At 38.0% G+C, this 15,125-nt stretch overlaps 1 protein-coding gene across 1 annotated transcript; it reads right to left on the reverse strand.

The window, feature by feature from the left end:
• Window positions 1–566: 566 nt before the first annotated feature.
• Window positions 567–12,686, reverse strand: LOC131706743 (phosphatidylinositide phosphatase SAC2-like). Its single transcript, XM_059008427.1, has 17 exons — window positions 12,583–12,686; window positions 11,904–12,062; window positions 11,688–11,744; window positions 10,952–11,135; window positions 10,144–10,323; window positions 7,960–8,027; window positions 7,329–7,453; window positions 6,899–6,976; window positions 6,388–6,508; window positions 5,525–5,653; window positions 5,289–5,406; window positions 4,575–4,773; window positions 4,040–4,111; window positions 2,694–2,767; window positions 2,280–2,396; window positions 1,734–1,824; window positions 567–1,285 (listed from the first exon to the last, which is right to left on the reverse strand). Exons 1-17 carry the CDS (start codon window positions 12,619–12,621, stop codon window positions 688–690), a joined length of 2,409 nt encoding a protein of 802 aa, XP_058864410.1. The 5' UTR covers window positions 12,622–12,686; the 3' UTR covers window positions 567–687.
• Window positions 12,687–15,125: the final 2,439 nt, after the last annotated feature.

Consider the following 15,125-nt stretch of genomic DNA (forward strand, 5'->3'; position numbering starts at 1 on the left):
TTAGATAGTATTTATCTCATGAAAAATATGAACTGTTGCCATAAATTTCAGCACAGAAACAGAAACCAGTGGTGCCATCAAATACATACTTTGTTTAAGGTTGTCAAAGTTAGAAGACCATGATCATTAGCAGCATTAAAATAGTATCTACTATATTAGCATTGCCCTTTTGCTTGCATTTGCATATGAAAAGCACCAGTGTTTGTGATCCATACAGTAATATGAAAAGGACACATGTACAGAAGGTTGCATGTCGGTAATCCATAGATGCTTTCTTTGCAATAAATGTGTTGGTGAAGCCCTACCAACTCAGCTTTTCAAAGCCTTATATTTAAAATAAATATGATGTAAATACATATTGAAGATGCCATTTATCCTGTATTAAAAAAAAATGCAGCTGTACCGTGCATTAAAAAGTGATTCAGAGACTTCCAGCTCGTTCTTGTTTAGAGAATTACTTTTCTGTTTGTTTTATTATTTGTGAATTTGGTGCTCATAGAGAGACTGTCTTAGACAATGTGCCATTAGTGCTCCCCTGGTCCTCCTGACCTGAACAGCCCCTGCCATTCAGCACATTCTCCCTGCCCCCGCTTCAAGCCTTGGTTTGCATTCCCCTACATGGAATAAAAAACAAAACAAAATAAAGCCAAACACAAGTCCACAAAATGCATTGAACAAAATGAATCCCTAAATCTGTATAATCCGTGTTTTACAGTTCTTGACCATTTTATTGATCTCTGCCTCACTGAGCACAGCCTCTGCGCCTGGTTTGGAAGCAGATGCCACAGAAGCTGTGTGAAGCAGCAATCTGCCCGGCTCTGCGGTTTCTGGTGTCCCAGGAGCCAGCTCTTCTCTAGAAGTTGAAGAAGCTAACTCGCTGCAGTCTGCAAAAGGCAACACAACCAAGGTCTTCAACTGGTCTTCATTGCCTTCTGAAATTTGAATATTGAAATGAGATTTACAAGATTTAGCTTTGGGTAACGCACAAGGGATGAAGGAACTTGAGGCTGCCGATCTATAGGAACCCCCTAAATCTGTAAGAGGTGATTTGCTGTATAAATGGGAGCTTGCACAAAGGTCGTCGTCAGAGTCGCTCAGTTCTTCATGATCGTAGTACTTAAATTTCTCATTAAGTTCAAAGGCTCCATGAGGACCTTTGTGTGTCTCTTCAGGGTTTTCTGGCAAACATATGTCTTCCAGCAGGTTGTGGTAAAGACGTTGAGCTTTTTCCAGGTCTTTCTCTGAAAGTTGTACTGTAGGTATATCATGGAGGGCGCTGTTTTTCCTAAACAGAACCAAATGCGCATTAATAAAGAGGGATAGAGGAGTGATGGAGAACGAATAGGAACTTATTTGTTTAGCAAAAAACTGAGGAGGCTTAATTATTATTTTTTTATGCATGCTATGTTACTGTTTAGTTTAAATATTTAAGTGAAGTAAATATTATTACTAATCTGAAAAGCACTTGGCTATGGAAACATACCAGTTTTGCCTGCTGTATGCCACGCCACATTCCAAACAAACCTCTATTTATGACATCAACAGTACGATATTGTATGTCTACTGTTCTTTATTCTCAATATTGGTACAGTTGACCTTACCTGCTTATCTGTGTTTCCTTAGAAGATGTTGTTCAGTGTGTAACGATGCAGTAAACACACATTCATACGAATGGCCCGTGCACCACAATATGCCAGACAAGACACGAATGTGTACTTCTTGTTTCAACATACCTATCCAGGCACTGTGTCATAATCAGAAGCTCTTTTCCAACAGCTTCTCTCATGGCACGTTGGAGCCTCTCTGCAATATGGTGAAGGCTCTCTGAAAAATAAAAACACACACACACAAATATCTTTTCACTCCAGTCTTTAATTAACTGCTATCCTACATAGCTATAAGCTTCATTGACTTTCTTTTTTCAGCCCCTTGCCATTTTATGATGTTTATCAATAATCCAGATTGGTTCTCTATTACTTAAACACTTTGTTTTGATAAGACTATTTAAAGGTGCTTTCACCTGAGCTCAGGAGTTGCTCTTCCAAAAAAATCAAAGGGGTTTGTTTCACATTTTTGTAAACATTAATCAAAATACAATTGCTTGGTGTCAGTTTACTACACTGTTCCATAATGTCACGTTGTGTGTACTTGGCTTGTCCACATTCCCTCAAGTCAATTTTAATAACAAAATGCTAAATACTGTACTGGGTAAGCAGCATTTACACCACTACAGAAATGTACCATTATGAATTCTTTCCCCAATACACTATGTACCCTACCTGTTGAATCCTCCTGTGTTTCTTGAGTGAGCGTATGGAAGTAGCCACTTTTTCCTTTGAAGCAGTAATGCAATCTCAAACAGGGCATGATTGTTTTTTTCTCATTTGGCTCAGGACCTTTAAATGCAATGACTGTGATATTAACGTCAATATAAAGTCACTATATACATTTATAATAGTTTTCACAATATATAGAATTTTTCTTTTAATTATCACTGATAATTATATAGTATTTTACACTACAGTGTTTTATTTTTTTAATTCCTGTGTGTGGTTTGACTGCAGTTTAAGGAATTGTTAAAAATGAATTGCTAAAAAGATAGCAGAGATCTAAGTAAATCATTTAAGTTAGGACCCCGTTTTAAAAGCAATTCTGTGATCTTCCCGGTTTCTTTTTCTTATTTCCTGCTGTACCTAATTCAGTCTTTTCCAGGTCCTCCAGCAGAATGCTCTGGTGCTGAACTACTGTCACAGCATCTTCATCACAGCTGCAAGAGAAGATATCAAACTCAGAACAAAATATCTTAGAAAAGCCGTAAAAATATGGTAGATCGTTGCCCGACTTCTTTACCAGTACAGAACTGGTGTATCCTGTGATAAAGCCAACATCATAAAGGCCACATTATGTTATGTATCAGAAAACCTGTATTGCCATCCCAAATTGAGTCAATATCAGGGGTAGAACAACTACTAATTTGACAGTTCAGCACGAAGAATCCTCAGTGAATGAATAGCAAGGAATGACGGCTACCTGCGTGAGGCCGGCTGGAAATACATGAACAGTTACATGCATCCCAGTGCCGCAGATAGGAAGTGGCTGTGGCCACCTCCCCCCGAAAAGACGAGGCCGCCAAACCATGAATGAATAATAATAAATAATTAACACGCTCCACAGTGGCGCCCTGCCACCTATCCCCCAAATATTGAATTTAATGAAAATCAGCAGCTGAGACACGGCCCGTCCCCCAGAGCATGACTGCGCCGGGGGAGAGAGCCCAGCCTGTCCAACCCGACCACTCACCCCGCAGAACTAAATACGAACCGTTCAGCACTCAGGTAAGGAAAAAAACCCTACTCACATATTTTTTTTATTTTTTAGGAGGGAAACCTCAGGGAATCCATGGCTGAGGGCAGCCCTTCCTCCAGGCTCTAAGAGGTCAACTCCAGTTTTGGCTTCCCAGCGCTTGACTGAGCAGCCGAAACATAAAGAAGCGACATGGAAGAATAACACACAGAGCTTTTATGTGCTTGCTGATGACGTGTTGGTTAGGGGCAGATTCTCTTTTGCAGAAAAGCAACCAAGTTTACAACCAAAAAGTTGAGGTAAAAATAGATCGACTAGTCACCACTGTAAAAAAAATAATGAAATCATGTATTTTATAATGTGTGCTGCTCTATTTGTGAACATACTGTTTTGTAACACTTTGCTGTTTGTGTTCTAAATTGCAATCTGAAACCGCGCGCTTCACAATCACTTCACAATCATGTGACATATGATTAGTCGACTGTCACTTTTCTATTCAATGCTATAAAACAAATTAAACAAGGTTGACCAAGTCTCTCCTTTTTTGTTATCCCAAGGAATTGAAACCTTCCTCAAAGTAGAATAGTTGCCCAGTGGATTTAATGCAATAATGTTATAAAGTGTTAGCGATTTACTCAGCAGTGTCATTTTGTGTCTAGACGTTTAGCCAAATGACTCTCAAGGCAACTTCATACCTCCTATATCCAGAAGAACAAAGCTTTTCATGCAAACTTACTAAGCCAAATGGCAGGCTCTGTTGGTCACCATCAACAGCACATCTAGGTCTTTGACTGTTGCACATTTCAAGCTGAGAAAACAAATTGAGAAAAGTTATATGTGTTGTAAGGAAATATCAACAGATCTTGTCGCAAGTTCCTAAAAACAGTTGACATAAGCATGTATCACTGGATTATTGATCTGTGCTCAGCCTCTCCTTCCAGGGCACTTGGTGCAACCTTGAAATGTAGATTGACATCTCTCAGCCTGTACTGAAAGATAGACAGGGAAGCAGCTGGACTGCCAATACATCTGATGAGGCTACAAATATGATGGAGGTTGGGGAGAAAGAAGGTAACAGCACAGGTCTAAATGTCCCTGGCTTGGATACTACTGGTAGCTGACACTGTTTGGAGGTTGACATGAATGTGGGAGTTACAGGCTTAGTCCAATGTCTGTTCGACTTGGTTGATGGTGGCAAAGATTTTCCAGTCAATAAAATACGAAGGCGAATTTAGAGTTTTCTCCCTGAATCTTTGCATAGCTTTACATACCTTGGATCATGGACTTTAAGATGCCAACCGTCCAGGAACTGCTCGTTAGAAGGTATCAAGATTTCTCTGTAGTGCTCGATAATGGCATCAACTTCACAACTGGGCAATTGGGTCTGGCTCTTGATGAAGGCAGTGGTGCTTTCCTCTTTGAAGTACACTGTGTGCAGGTCATCTTTTACTGGGATCCCCTGCATCGCATCTAGGAAAAGAAAAACAATTCAATACAATGTATTCATCTGTATTTCTTCATGTGTACAAGCATTGAGAGTAATTAGCTTTAAATGTAATTGCTTTTTTACAAGTTCTGATATCATCCATCACTATTAAACTATTAAACACTCAACAGTGTTGAAATAAGAAATACTAAAATAAACTCAAAAAGACATTGAAAAATACTTCTAGTCAAAACGTTTGTCATTGGGAAATGCAGAATTACTAAAAGAAAGTTAATGAATTCAATGACTAACGTTTTGACTAGAAGTCTTTTTCAATGTCTTTTTCCCTTCACTATTTTATGGTGCCTGTGTGGGGTTCTGTTGCTCAAATATTTTGTTCATATTATTTTTCTCTAAATCTGCCTTTTTGCCTTTGAAATTACTCTGAGCATCAGATCAGGCACTGAACAGCTCTTCTGATTTCATTCCAATTATGTGACAATGTAAACTTTCAATCCTGCATTATCTATTCAAGCTTAATATATTTTCTGATTCTTACCAGTGACTGCTTGCCTATAGGAATCTAGGAAGCAGTTCAGATAATATCGATTTGCAGAAGTGTAGCCGTCCTTCAAAACCCCAGCAATATTACGCTCACCAGTGCGAATTAAGTCACCCTAAGCAACAGCAGAGGAGTCACTTACAAAAATCAGGTAGATTCAATCCAAAAATACAGAGCCTGTGCTATTTCCCTGGTACAGGGTTAAGAGAGTTTGAAGACGTCACAATACTAACCTTCATTGCGTTAGTTCCCGCATATCGCCTGCTGATAGCGTCTCCATTGTCAGCCCACATGACCTGAATAGCTCTTTTACTGCCGTAGGGCAGACTGCTCCCTTGGGAAAGGGCTTCTAATGCCTTTAACTGAGAAGTGAGAAAGAAAACAATGAACTTCAGTCAGGCATTCTGAATATAACCAATGATGTTTGTTACATTGTGTCCACCACGTTGGGTGGTACACATGTGATATTGCACAGTAAATTATACTACACGTAGAACTTATTATCAATTAAGCATGGCCTAATTGCAAATTAACCAAATCTGTGAATTACAAACACATCAAGTCCCTTGTTAAAAAAACCAACACCTGGATTCACAAATTAAATGAATAGCAAACTCATTTAATGAGTTAAAATTTAAAGAGCAGATTCCAATTTCAATTTTACATTGTGTTAAGATGCTTTGAGTTCAGATGCTGGTCTTCAATTCTAGTTCCCTGCAATAGACTTATGTAATGAAGGCTAGATCATATGCTTACATTAGTAAGCACCAGCACTGTCTAGAAACTGTACATTACCAGCAAAAGAAAAGGAAGTTTTATCCAAAGTAGCTGTTTACCAGATGGTGGTGGCTCATCCTCTTTGTAGAAGTAAGAGGCACTAAGTGATCTGCCTCCTTGGATCAGGTTTCATTTTTTTCTTGCTGTCAATGCATGGCTGTGTACTAGACGGTGCTCTTTAACTGATAAATAATAACTTTATAAAAACAGTCTTTAAATAAGTACAGATTTGTAAATGGGTTATGGTTCCAGATATATCCTTTAATGCCAACTGGATTATTAAACAGAGGCGAGATGAACGTTAAAAAATAACACCAACCTGGTTCTCTAAAATACCATAAGCTATGGCAGCTTGAACTACGTTGGTCCTGTCCAGACAGTCAATGCAGTTTACTCGCACTGTCCCTAACTGTCTGCTGATCACCTTGCCTTGTGCAATCCTGTACGCACAGAACACACAGGAATAAAACACTCTAATCAACTGATAACTGATTCTTTATAGGTACCCAAGCTTTTAAAATCCATTGTGTTATTAACAAGCACTAACCCTGTTACTGGGGGCCCTCCTCTGGAAGAACCGAAAGATTCTAAGCACAATAAAAAGGGGGTACTGTTTATAAAGATAATAGTAATTATCATTTGCTAGCTCTTGAGGTAGCCACATGCACCCACAAACCTGGGTACCATTCAGGTTGTAAGTACAGTGGTATGCAAACAAACTGGACTGCCAATATGATAACAATTCAGTTGTACCCAAACTACCCGGGTATTTTTTCACTTCTACCTGTGCCGACCTCACGATATTTGGTGTGAAAAGTGTGGTTTCTTACCAGAACCATTTCATGTCATTAATTATATGAGCTATGCCTTCTGTGAGGAGCTTCACATTTTCAAACTTCATGCCATGGCTGATGAGAAAAAGAACAGCATACTGTATTAGTTACTGATTGTAATAATGAAACTATAAGTAGTATTCACCATGCAGGTTGAGCTATTAGAATCAATGGGCTACTTTTTCAGAGCATTAACTTTAACTTTTTGAAATCCCCTGTTAATTTTATTTGATTTTGATTTGAAGAATTGATTCTGTTTATGACGGTTATATGGAAATTCTGGCTTTTAGCACCTCCAAAGTCTGTTCTATGGGTTGAAATTTACATTTACAAAACTATCACTAAGTGATATAAATGTTTCCTAAGCACTCTTAAGTTGTTTGTTTCTTGTTTTATCCTTTTGAAAATAAATGCAAATAATAATTACCAGTGCTCATGAAAGTCAAAGGATACATAGGTAAGGTCTGCACTGTTGTACAATAATACGTGTCTCAGAAAGGCATCGCCAACAATCTTCTCTGGTCCTCCTTGCTTAACTAGGTTAATTATAACCTGGAAACATACACATATCAGCTTTGTTACCACAAATTATATATTTTACAAGGGATATGCTTACACAGAAGTGCTTAAAGAGTAGCTTCTAATTTCACGTTCTTGTTTTTACTGTCCCCTTATCTTTTTATGATATTTACACTCATTCTAAATGGTTCTTACTGCAATTACTCAAATGCAGTATTTTTTTATTTGGTTAAGGAGCTACCACCTGAGTTCAGGAGCTGCTTTTCAGTTCTAGTTGCACAGATACTGTATATGTAACATAAGCTAGATCAGCCAGTGTCTGTAAGGAAGAAAGAGTCAACGGCATCTAGTGATCTGTCACTATGGATCAAGTTTCCTATTGTTGTGCACACTTTGACTGATCAAGCCTACATTTCTATGGCAGACAACTAGAGCTGAAGAGCAGCTCCTTATCCCAGCTCAGAGAGTCGGTGTTACCTGTTGCAGCACTGTTCTAAACTAATCCTATGAAAACAGAACAGACAGAGAGAGGGTCAGACCTGCTTGTTATAATTCTTTAGCTGGTCATCAAAGTGTGCCTTGAAAGCAGCTTGGGTTTCTGTTTCATCTAAAATGAGAAAGAAAGAGACGGCAGTGCTTTCAAATATTAATTCATGACAGACCTTTCCAAAACTTACAATAACAATGTTAATACTAAAATATCTAATGATCCAAACATTTTTGTACATTCTTCAATAATTTACCCTCCCAAGCACTTCATCAGAAACAAGACCTTATTGGCTGTCCGGTTGGTTTTCATACCACTAAAAACATTTACAAAGACTTTGGTCTAATTTTAAATCAAAGTTTTTGTTAAGTAGTACTGTACATTTTTAAAACTGTACAGTTTTCAGGTAAGATTTATACATACTTATGTATGTAGGTTCAAATGTAATTTCAATTGTTATTTTTTTACATTGACATTACGATGTTATGTACAGCATGCAATCATTATGAGTTGTTCTGGGTTCTGTTGATCCCATACACAGCTATTATCATTTCTCATTAAATCTGCCTTGATCTGCTTTGAGCTTGAGTTGGGCTAAGATCCAGAACTGAACAACCTTCCTCATTCCATTCTAATCATTTGACAATGTAACACTTCAACTCTGTTAAGGATGGATAAGTCCCAACATTTAGGATTCTCTAGACAAGCTCGGAGTCAGGTAAAATCAGCTGTAAAGGAATAAATGGTAATTAAGCCATTAAGCAGTAGAACCAGTAGCAGCTGCAGGATTTAATTCCTGGCTGGGCCCCAAATTTTCACAGACGGGCCATTTATGACTTAACGTAATGACGTAATTACTAATATGCGTACTGAGGAGGACACTCTATCAAAGATCTTTATAGTAACTAGAAGATCTTTGACTCTATACTGTCAGAAATAGCACCATATTCTCCAAGAACGCACACTCTACCAAAACATTTTGACAGTCGGAAATCCGATTTACTACCAACAGGCATAGCAGCACAAATTCTATAGCGTTAGTATCTGACAAAAGCTCTCACACGTGTTTTGACTTCCCAAAGTGAGCTTAAATTTAAAACCCTCTCATACAGTGACTAAAAGTGAATGTTAATACTTCCCTTTGAGCTTTAAAAAAGTGTCAGTTACATGGGAACAAAATCAAAACAGGAATAGAGGCATGAGTTGAGCATAACATACATCTCAGCTGCATCAGTCAACTGAATTCAAGTTGATAAAATTAAATGTAGGTACTTACATTACTGGCGCATTTGTTGATTCGTCAGTTCGTTTTCTTTTTACAAAATTTGTCGGGACATAGCTAATGCGTAAGACACAAATATAACTATGGTTTACTGCAAAGCTGGCTAAACATTCGGTATTATTATATTTCTTAGACTTACAATTGTTACAAGACATCACATTATTTTTACATACAATTACCGATTTATACAGTGGGGTTTTTACTGGAGCAATCTAGTTAAAGTACCTTGCTCAAGCGTACAGCAGCAGTGCCTCCTCACCTGGGATTGAACCCATGACCCTCCAATAAGGAGTCCAGAGCCCTAACCACTGCTCCACACTGTTGCCCTGTGTAGGTAATTAGATAGCTAATTACAAATGTAAAAAATAACTAAACAGCAGCTGCACAAGCTAGTTGCTTGCGTGCCTTGCAATAAAAGAAAAGTTCCTGTATGTATGCTGCTGACGCGCTGTCATTTCGATACTATATATCGAAGACGTAAGATCTCATATCTCAGCCGTCCAATCACCATTAATCTTTTTTTTCATAACCATGACAACAGTGCTGAGGTGGGACGGATATATTTTTTGAACCACAAGGATGAGCTAGACTCGCTGCAGCGGATTACAGTCTGATACGGTTTGGCATGAAATGTTTTTAATTGTGAATCGCTCCATAACTGTGTGGGCCCATGAGCAAAATGGGGGGGGCCCAGGCCCGTCAGGCCCAGGCGTGTCGCCACCCCTGAGTAGAACCCAGAACCACTGAGAATTATAGTTAATCGAAACACACACACACACACACACACACACACACAGACACATATATTTATATATATATATATATAGTATAATTAAATGATATTTGAAGCTACTTAGCTATTTACTCTTTAAGTGGGGAGGTAACCATTGCCAAAGTTTTTACTGTACAAATCAGTCAACAGCAATGCCTGACAGTAGAATCTAGATGGCTTACTCTTGTTTAGTACAGGCAGGGGGTTGTATCGATAGCCAGGTTGGCTCCAGATCACAGGTAGAGACCCCCGAACGAGCACCAGAGCAGTAGTGTGTCCCCTGCAGTAGACAATCTGCTCAGTTTCCACATAGATGGATGCATGCCCTTTGCTATCAACTCCTCTACACTTGTATCTCATACCTAGACAGATAAACAATGACATACACTGTGGTTAAAAAGCTAATCTGTATTCAAATTCCCTTTTTATGATGGTTGAAATAATTCTGAGTGGTTCTTATTAAAATTACTGAAATACTGTATTCTTTAAAAAACTTTTTCTGTGTTATGGTGGTTTAGCCTGAGTTCAGGAGCTGGTCTTTAGTTCTAGTTGCCTGACATATGCATATGTAACCTAAACTAGATCAGTCCTAGTGTTTTTAGAAGTAACCGCCAGCACCATCTAGTGCTCTGCCTCGTTGGATCAAGTTTCCTTTTGTTTTGCTGGCAATGCTCTGCTGTGCACTAGATGGTGCTGGTGCTTACTAATATAAAGTCACTTGGACCCTGTTTAACCTTAAGGTGTGATTTCAGGAATTATTTTAAGGACTGTTTTTGAATCCGTAATTTAATTTCCTGTAGATAATCAAAATGAGCTTTAAACAAAACTTTCCTCTAAAACAGTCCAAAAAGTTTTGTGAATAGGGCCCAATATGTGCAGGATAAGCCTTTTAATTAAGACCAGGTCTGCTGTGATTCCCTCTAGCAGGTGGTTCTAATTGTTTGGCCAGTCCTGTACATGGCTCTTCACTGTAGTCCCTAATTCCAGTACCTGCTCTGTGCCTGCTTCTGCGAGAGATCAGTGCTATAAGGAAGCTGTCAGAACACCCCCCCTGGAGGAAGAGTTCCGGGAGTCTGCTGCGCTCATCCCAACCAGCAGCATCGCTCAGCATGATCAGCTCGATGGCAACAAAGCCCTGTATAATCGGGGTGACCCAATCATTGACTCTGGGGTCCTAGAAAACGAGGTTTTAACAAAACAGGTTACTCCAATTGCCTGGTGAAATTATAAGAGTTATTTTGGCTTAAAACTTGCATTTAAACTACATAACGGCTACCTAGGTACTTTTTGGTGCACCCCAATCCTTGAATGAACTTCCCCTGCCATTCAAACTTGCTCTCATGAATTGTTTGCCATTTTTAAAAATCAATTATCCCTGCAATCCACTTACAGACCAGAAGGACTGCTGTCAGGCCAGTCTCCACTTTGTATGAATCTAACCAGTAAGGGTCACTCAAGAGCGATGATGTTAAACCTCCACAATGCTATTCCCTAGGGCACAGTGGAGTGCTGTATAGACCTTTACAAGATTAACAATAATCCATCTGCCATTTATTTATAAGAACTCAACACTGTATGTTGTGTGAAGGGTGTCTGCGTTATTTTGTAGAGTTTGGGAAGCTTAGCTTAACCCAAACTGCACAAAATGACCATTACACAACATAAAAACCATTAACTAACAGTATCAATGATCAAAATAAAAAGCATTGTGTTGCAAGGTACATACCTGGAGCTCAATGACATCCTTCATCATATACTTATTCCAGAAAAACCTGTCATCTACCTGAAAAAGAAAGAACAGACAGGAAACGAATATTATTCCATACAAAAATGAAACAGTTTTAAAATCCTTTACTAGCTACAGTGCCAACATCGACTGGCCGTTCTGTCTTGCCCTGCCAATTAAAAATGAACCTGAACAGTAAAGGCATTAAAAACGTACTTGTTGCAAGAGTGGGAGGTTTTGCTTTCCCAAGGTGCATTGCCTCTGTAGTGAGCTGGTGAGGTCGTAGCTGCTGCTGAAATAGAACGAGTTTGTGTCTGTGAATATTTTCAGCAGTTCTTCCAGCAGTCTTCGTGTGAGCTTTTCTTTCTGTCTCTCCTGTAACACAACAAGATCAGTACTAATCAGAGTGCAGCAAAAAAAAACTTGTATACTGTACAGGACCTTTCCATTAATGCTCAGTTCAATAACGGATTTTAAAGATACAAGTGTACCATCTGCTGGTAGAAAACAGTCATTGCAATAGAATGAGGAAGGATTGGGGATTTGGTGCAGGATCAAGAAACATTTTAGATACAAGTATGAAGCTGAATTGTATTTTAAAAAATAGCTAAAATATGAACATAACAAATCCAACATGTATTATTGTTATTATTATTATTATTATTATTATTATTATTATTATTCATTATAAACACTGATATAATGTTATATAAAATCAAAAGCAAAGATAAAGGGCCTTGTTTATAACCAGCTACTGCAGCAAGCAGTAACAAGAATGTCTTTCACACAAGTTAACCATGCAAAGCATGTTTATTCTTCGATCTAGATTAATTCATATATACAGACACATTTACACTGGTCATTGTATTGTTACTATTCATATTCTCCATATCACCTCTCTCCTTTTTGTTGTATGTATCTTTGGCAGATACATCCCAGTGGGTCTGCTCCTGGTATCATGATGCTCTGTACAAATCTGTATTAGAAATAAAATAATAGAGTTTTACTACCAGTACATCAGCCCATTGAAGATAAACACATCCGGCTATGTGATAAAAAAAAAAAAAAAAACATTGAATTTACAGAACTGCTACATCCAAGTGATGTAATGTGCGGTCTCGAAAGCACCCGGAAGATGTTTGTTGCTCATTTCTGTATAGGAGTTATGTAAAGACTGTAAATGCTTTGAAAATATAGCCCATCATATTTAATTGAATGATTACAAAGGTGTGTTTCTGGTAACTGATATTTAATTATTCACCTACAGTAATAGTATTTTAACCATGTGAAGGTGTAATGAATACTGCATAATGTTACCATTTAAAATAAAATGGTTGTGAAACAGCAAATGCTTCACTCCATTTATAAATTCATGATGTGCAACCCCTGTGCATGCCCTATGTAACTACTGTATACCTCAAACTCGAGATCCTGCGGCTCCTCTTCGGACAGATGGATGGCCACAACCTTACTGACAGTGAAGACTTGGTGTCCCGGGGGAATCCTCCCAACCAGGGTCTTCTGTCGAACCAGGAGGAGAAATCTGTCAGATTCTGAACAAAACACAGATTTCAATTAGCACGATAGACAACGGAAAAGCTCAACGTTACAAAACCAGTTACATATCTCGAGGTCAATTAAAACACCTGTAGATGTAAAATTAAAAATCTCCAAATCCTTCACATGCCGTCGCTATTTAAGTGTTGGCGATATCTGCTCGATACGATCCTGGCTCTTAAACAAGGAAACTACTAACCTAAGCCCCAAAACTTTTTGAAACAAACATTGTACTGCTTTCTTTATAGATATTTAGCGCATGATAGATAGAAACATAACAGGTTAACATAATTTCGATGTATTTAAACATAACCTGAATGTAACTGAATCTTCCCAATAACGCCTTCCACTAGTCCCAGACACACGGCGTTATGCGAAAGGGCATTCTGCGCTAAAGACACTGTGGGGAAATTAAAACAGGTTAACCATACAAAGTGTAAACAGTGTATATTACTTGTAAACAATCTATTACTTAAATAATGCTGAATAATTTATTTATGTTCACACACACACACACACACACACACGCACACGCACACGCACACGCACACGCACAATAACATCTAAGCACAAATATGAGATGAGACGAGATGAATCATTGCTACTTTTGAGTTTTTTCAAACGTGTGGCCTAGCTTAAGTTACACTCTTTCTGTCTTTTACCGTTTGTAATTTCAGGACCCCCGTCAGTTCTGCTCCACCAGAGGGCGCTGTCATCGTTTACAATAATATAGTGACTTGGAGACTGAAACACTTCCATCTTTATTTTAGGTAAATTGTTTATTTTCTTAAATCAAAGCTGTACACAAATATCAACAGTCTAACCAACGAGTCTTTTCTGTTTGTTTCCGTTGGAACTAAACACCGTTTGGAATCTTGGGGCAACATATGGGCGTCACCATTGAATACTGACCGTGCAGAATCAGGCGTTTGCGGGTGCCAAGGTCAGCTTGTATCAACTTACAGAACTAATAGTATATACTAACTGGTATATATTATGAAGTTTTAGGTTCCCTGTAATCTTAATGGTCAATGTACTACTCATCTCGATCTTGGCATATTAGCTTAAAAACATTATTACGGCATGTGCTTTTACAATTATATTGTATTTTAAACAGTTGTGGACTAACATCCCTTTAAGAACAGACAGGCAGTTGCAATGAGAGGGCTGTTTTACCACGTGCTTTTTTGTTTTAGGTTAGATAACAAATAGAGAAATTACTGTTAACATTTTTTTTTTTTTTTTTAAATCATACAATTATGGTAAACACAGCAGTGGATCCATAATCAGGCGTATCCACTTTTTTCATTAAATACCTGTAAATGAACCAAATAAATGAACTGGCAACTTAACCTAAAGCAAAAGAAAATCTAGTATGTTGCATTTTCATAAATTAAGAAAGTACTGTATTTAGGGATACATATATTAAAACGTTGAATTGATAAATTAGTCAGCACTTAAGATCCCAAATGATATTGATAAAATGGGAATATGCGAGTCTATTCATTTTGTATGACCTACATTAAGGAATGCATTACATTATTAAGGAAACGTTCATGTAGTGTGGATAGTAACAGGTATGTAGGGATGGTTGATTGTACTTTTTTTTTTATATAAATATTTGTTCCTGCAATATTTGTGTATATAAAAATATCTCCCTATTGTAAATTCTACCACTGCCCAGCACTGGTCTATACTGGTCAGAAATTTTAGTTTTCTGGGTTTAAACTGGTCGTACTGGTTCAAGAGACGTGGTTGTGCCAGTTCAAATATTACTTTTTTTTCTGAGGAAACTTGTAATGAAAATAAAAATACTGCAAACGTAATTTCAGAATAAGGATTAAAACTGAGTTTTAGTTTGAGCACCGTGCCGTGATAGAT

The sequence above is a fragment of the Acipenser ruthenus genome, chromosome 37 (genome assembly GCF_902713425.1).
Source record: "Acipenser ruthenus chromosome 37, fAciRut3.2 maternal haplotype, whole genome shotgun sequence".
Taxonomy (NCBI): Eukaryota; Metazoa; Chordata; class Actinopteri; order Acipenseriformes; family Acipenseridae; genus Acipenser; species Acipenser ruthenus.

What these genes read in the sequence shown, in the direction of transcription:
- LOC131706743 (XM_059008427.1), bottom strand. Translation starts at nt 12,621, where the DNA reads ATGTATCTGCCAAAGATACATACAACAAAAAGGAGAGAG. An exon ending in CGGGAACTAACGCAATGAAG is followed by an intron (nt 5,407 to 5,524) that starts GTTAGTATTGTG and finishes GCTGTTGCTTAG; the next exon opens with GGTGACTTAATTCGCACTGG. An exon ending in AACACAGGAGGATTCAACAG is followed by an intron (nt 1,825 to 2,279) that starts GTAGGGTACATA and finishes TTTATTTTTCAG; the next exon opens with AGAGCCTTCACCATATTGCA.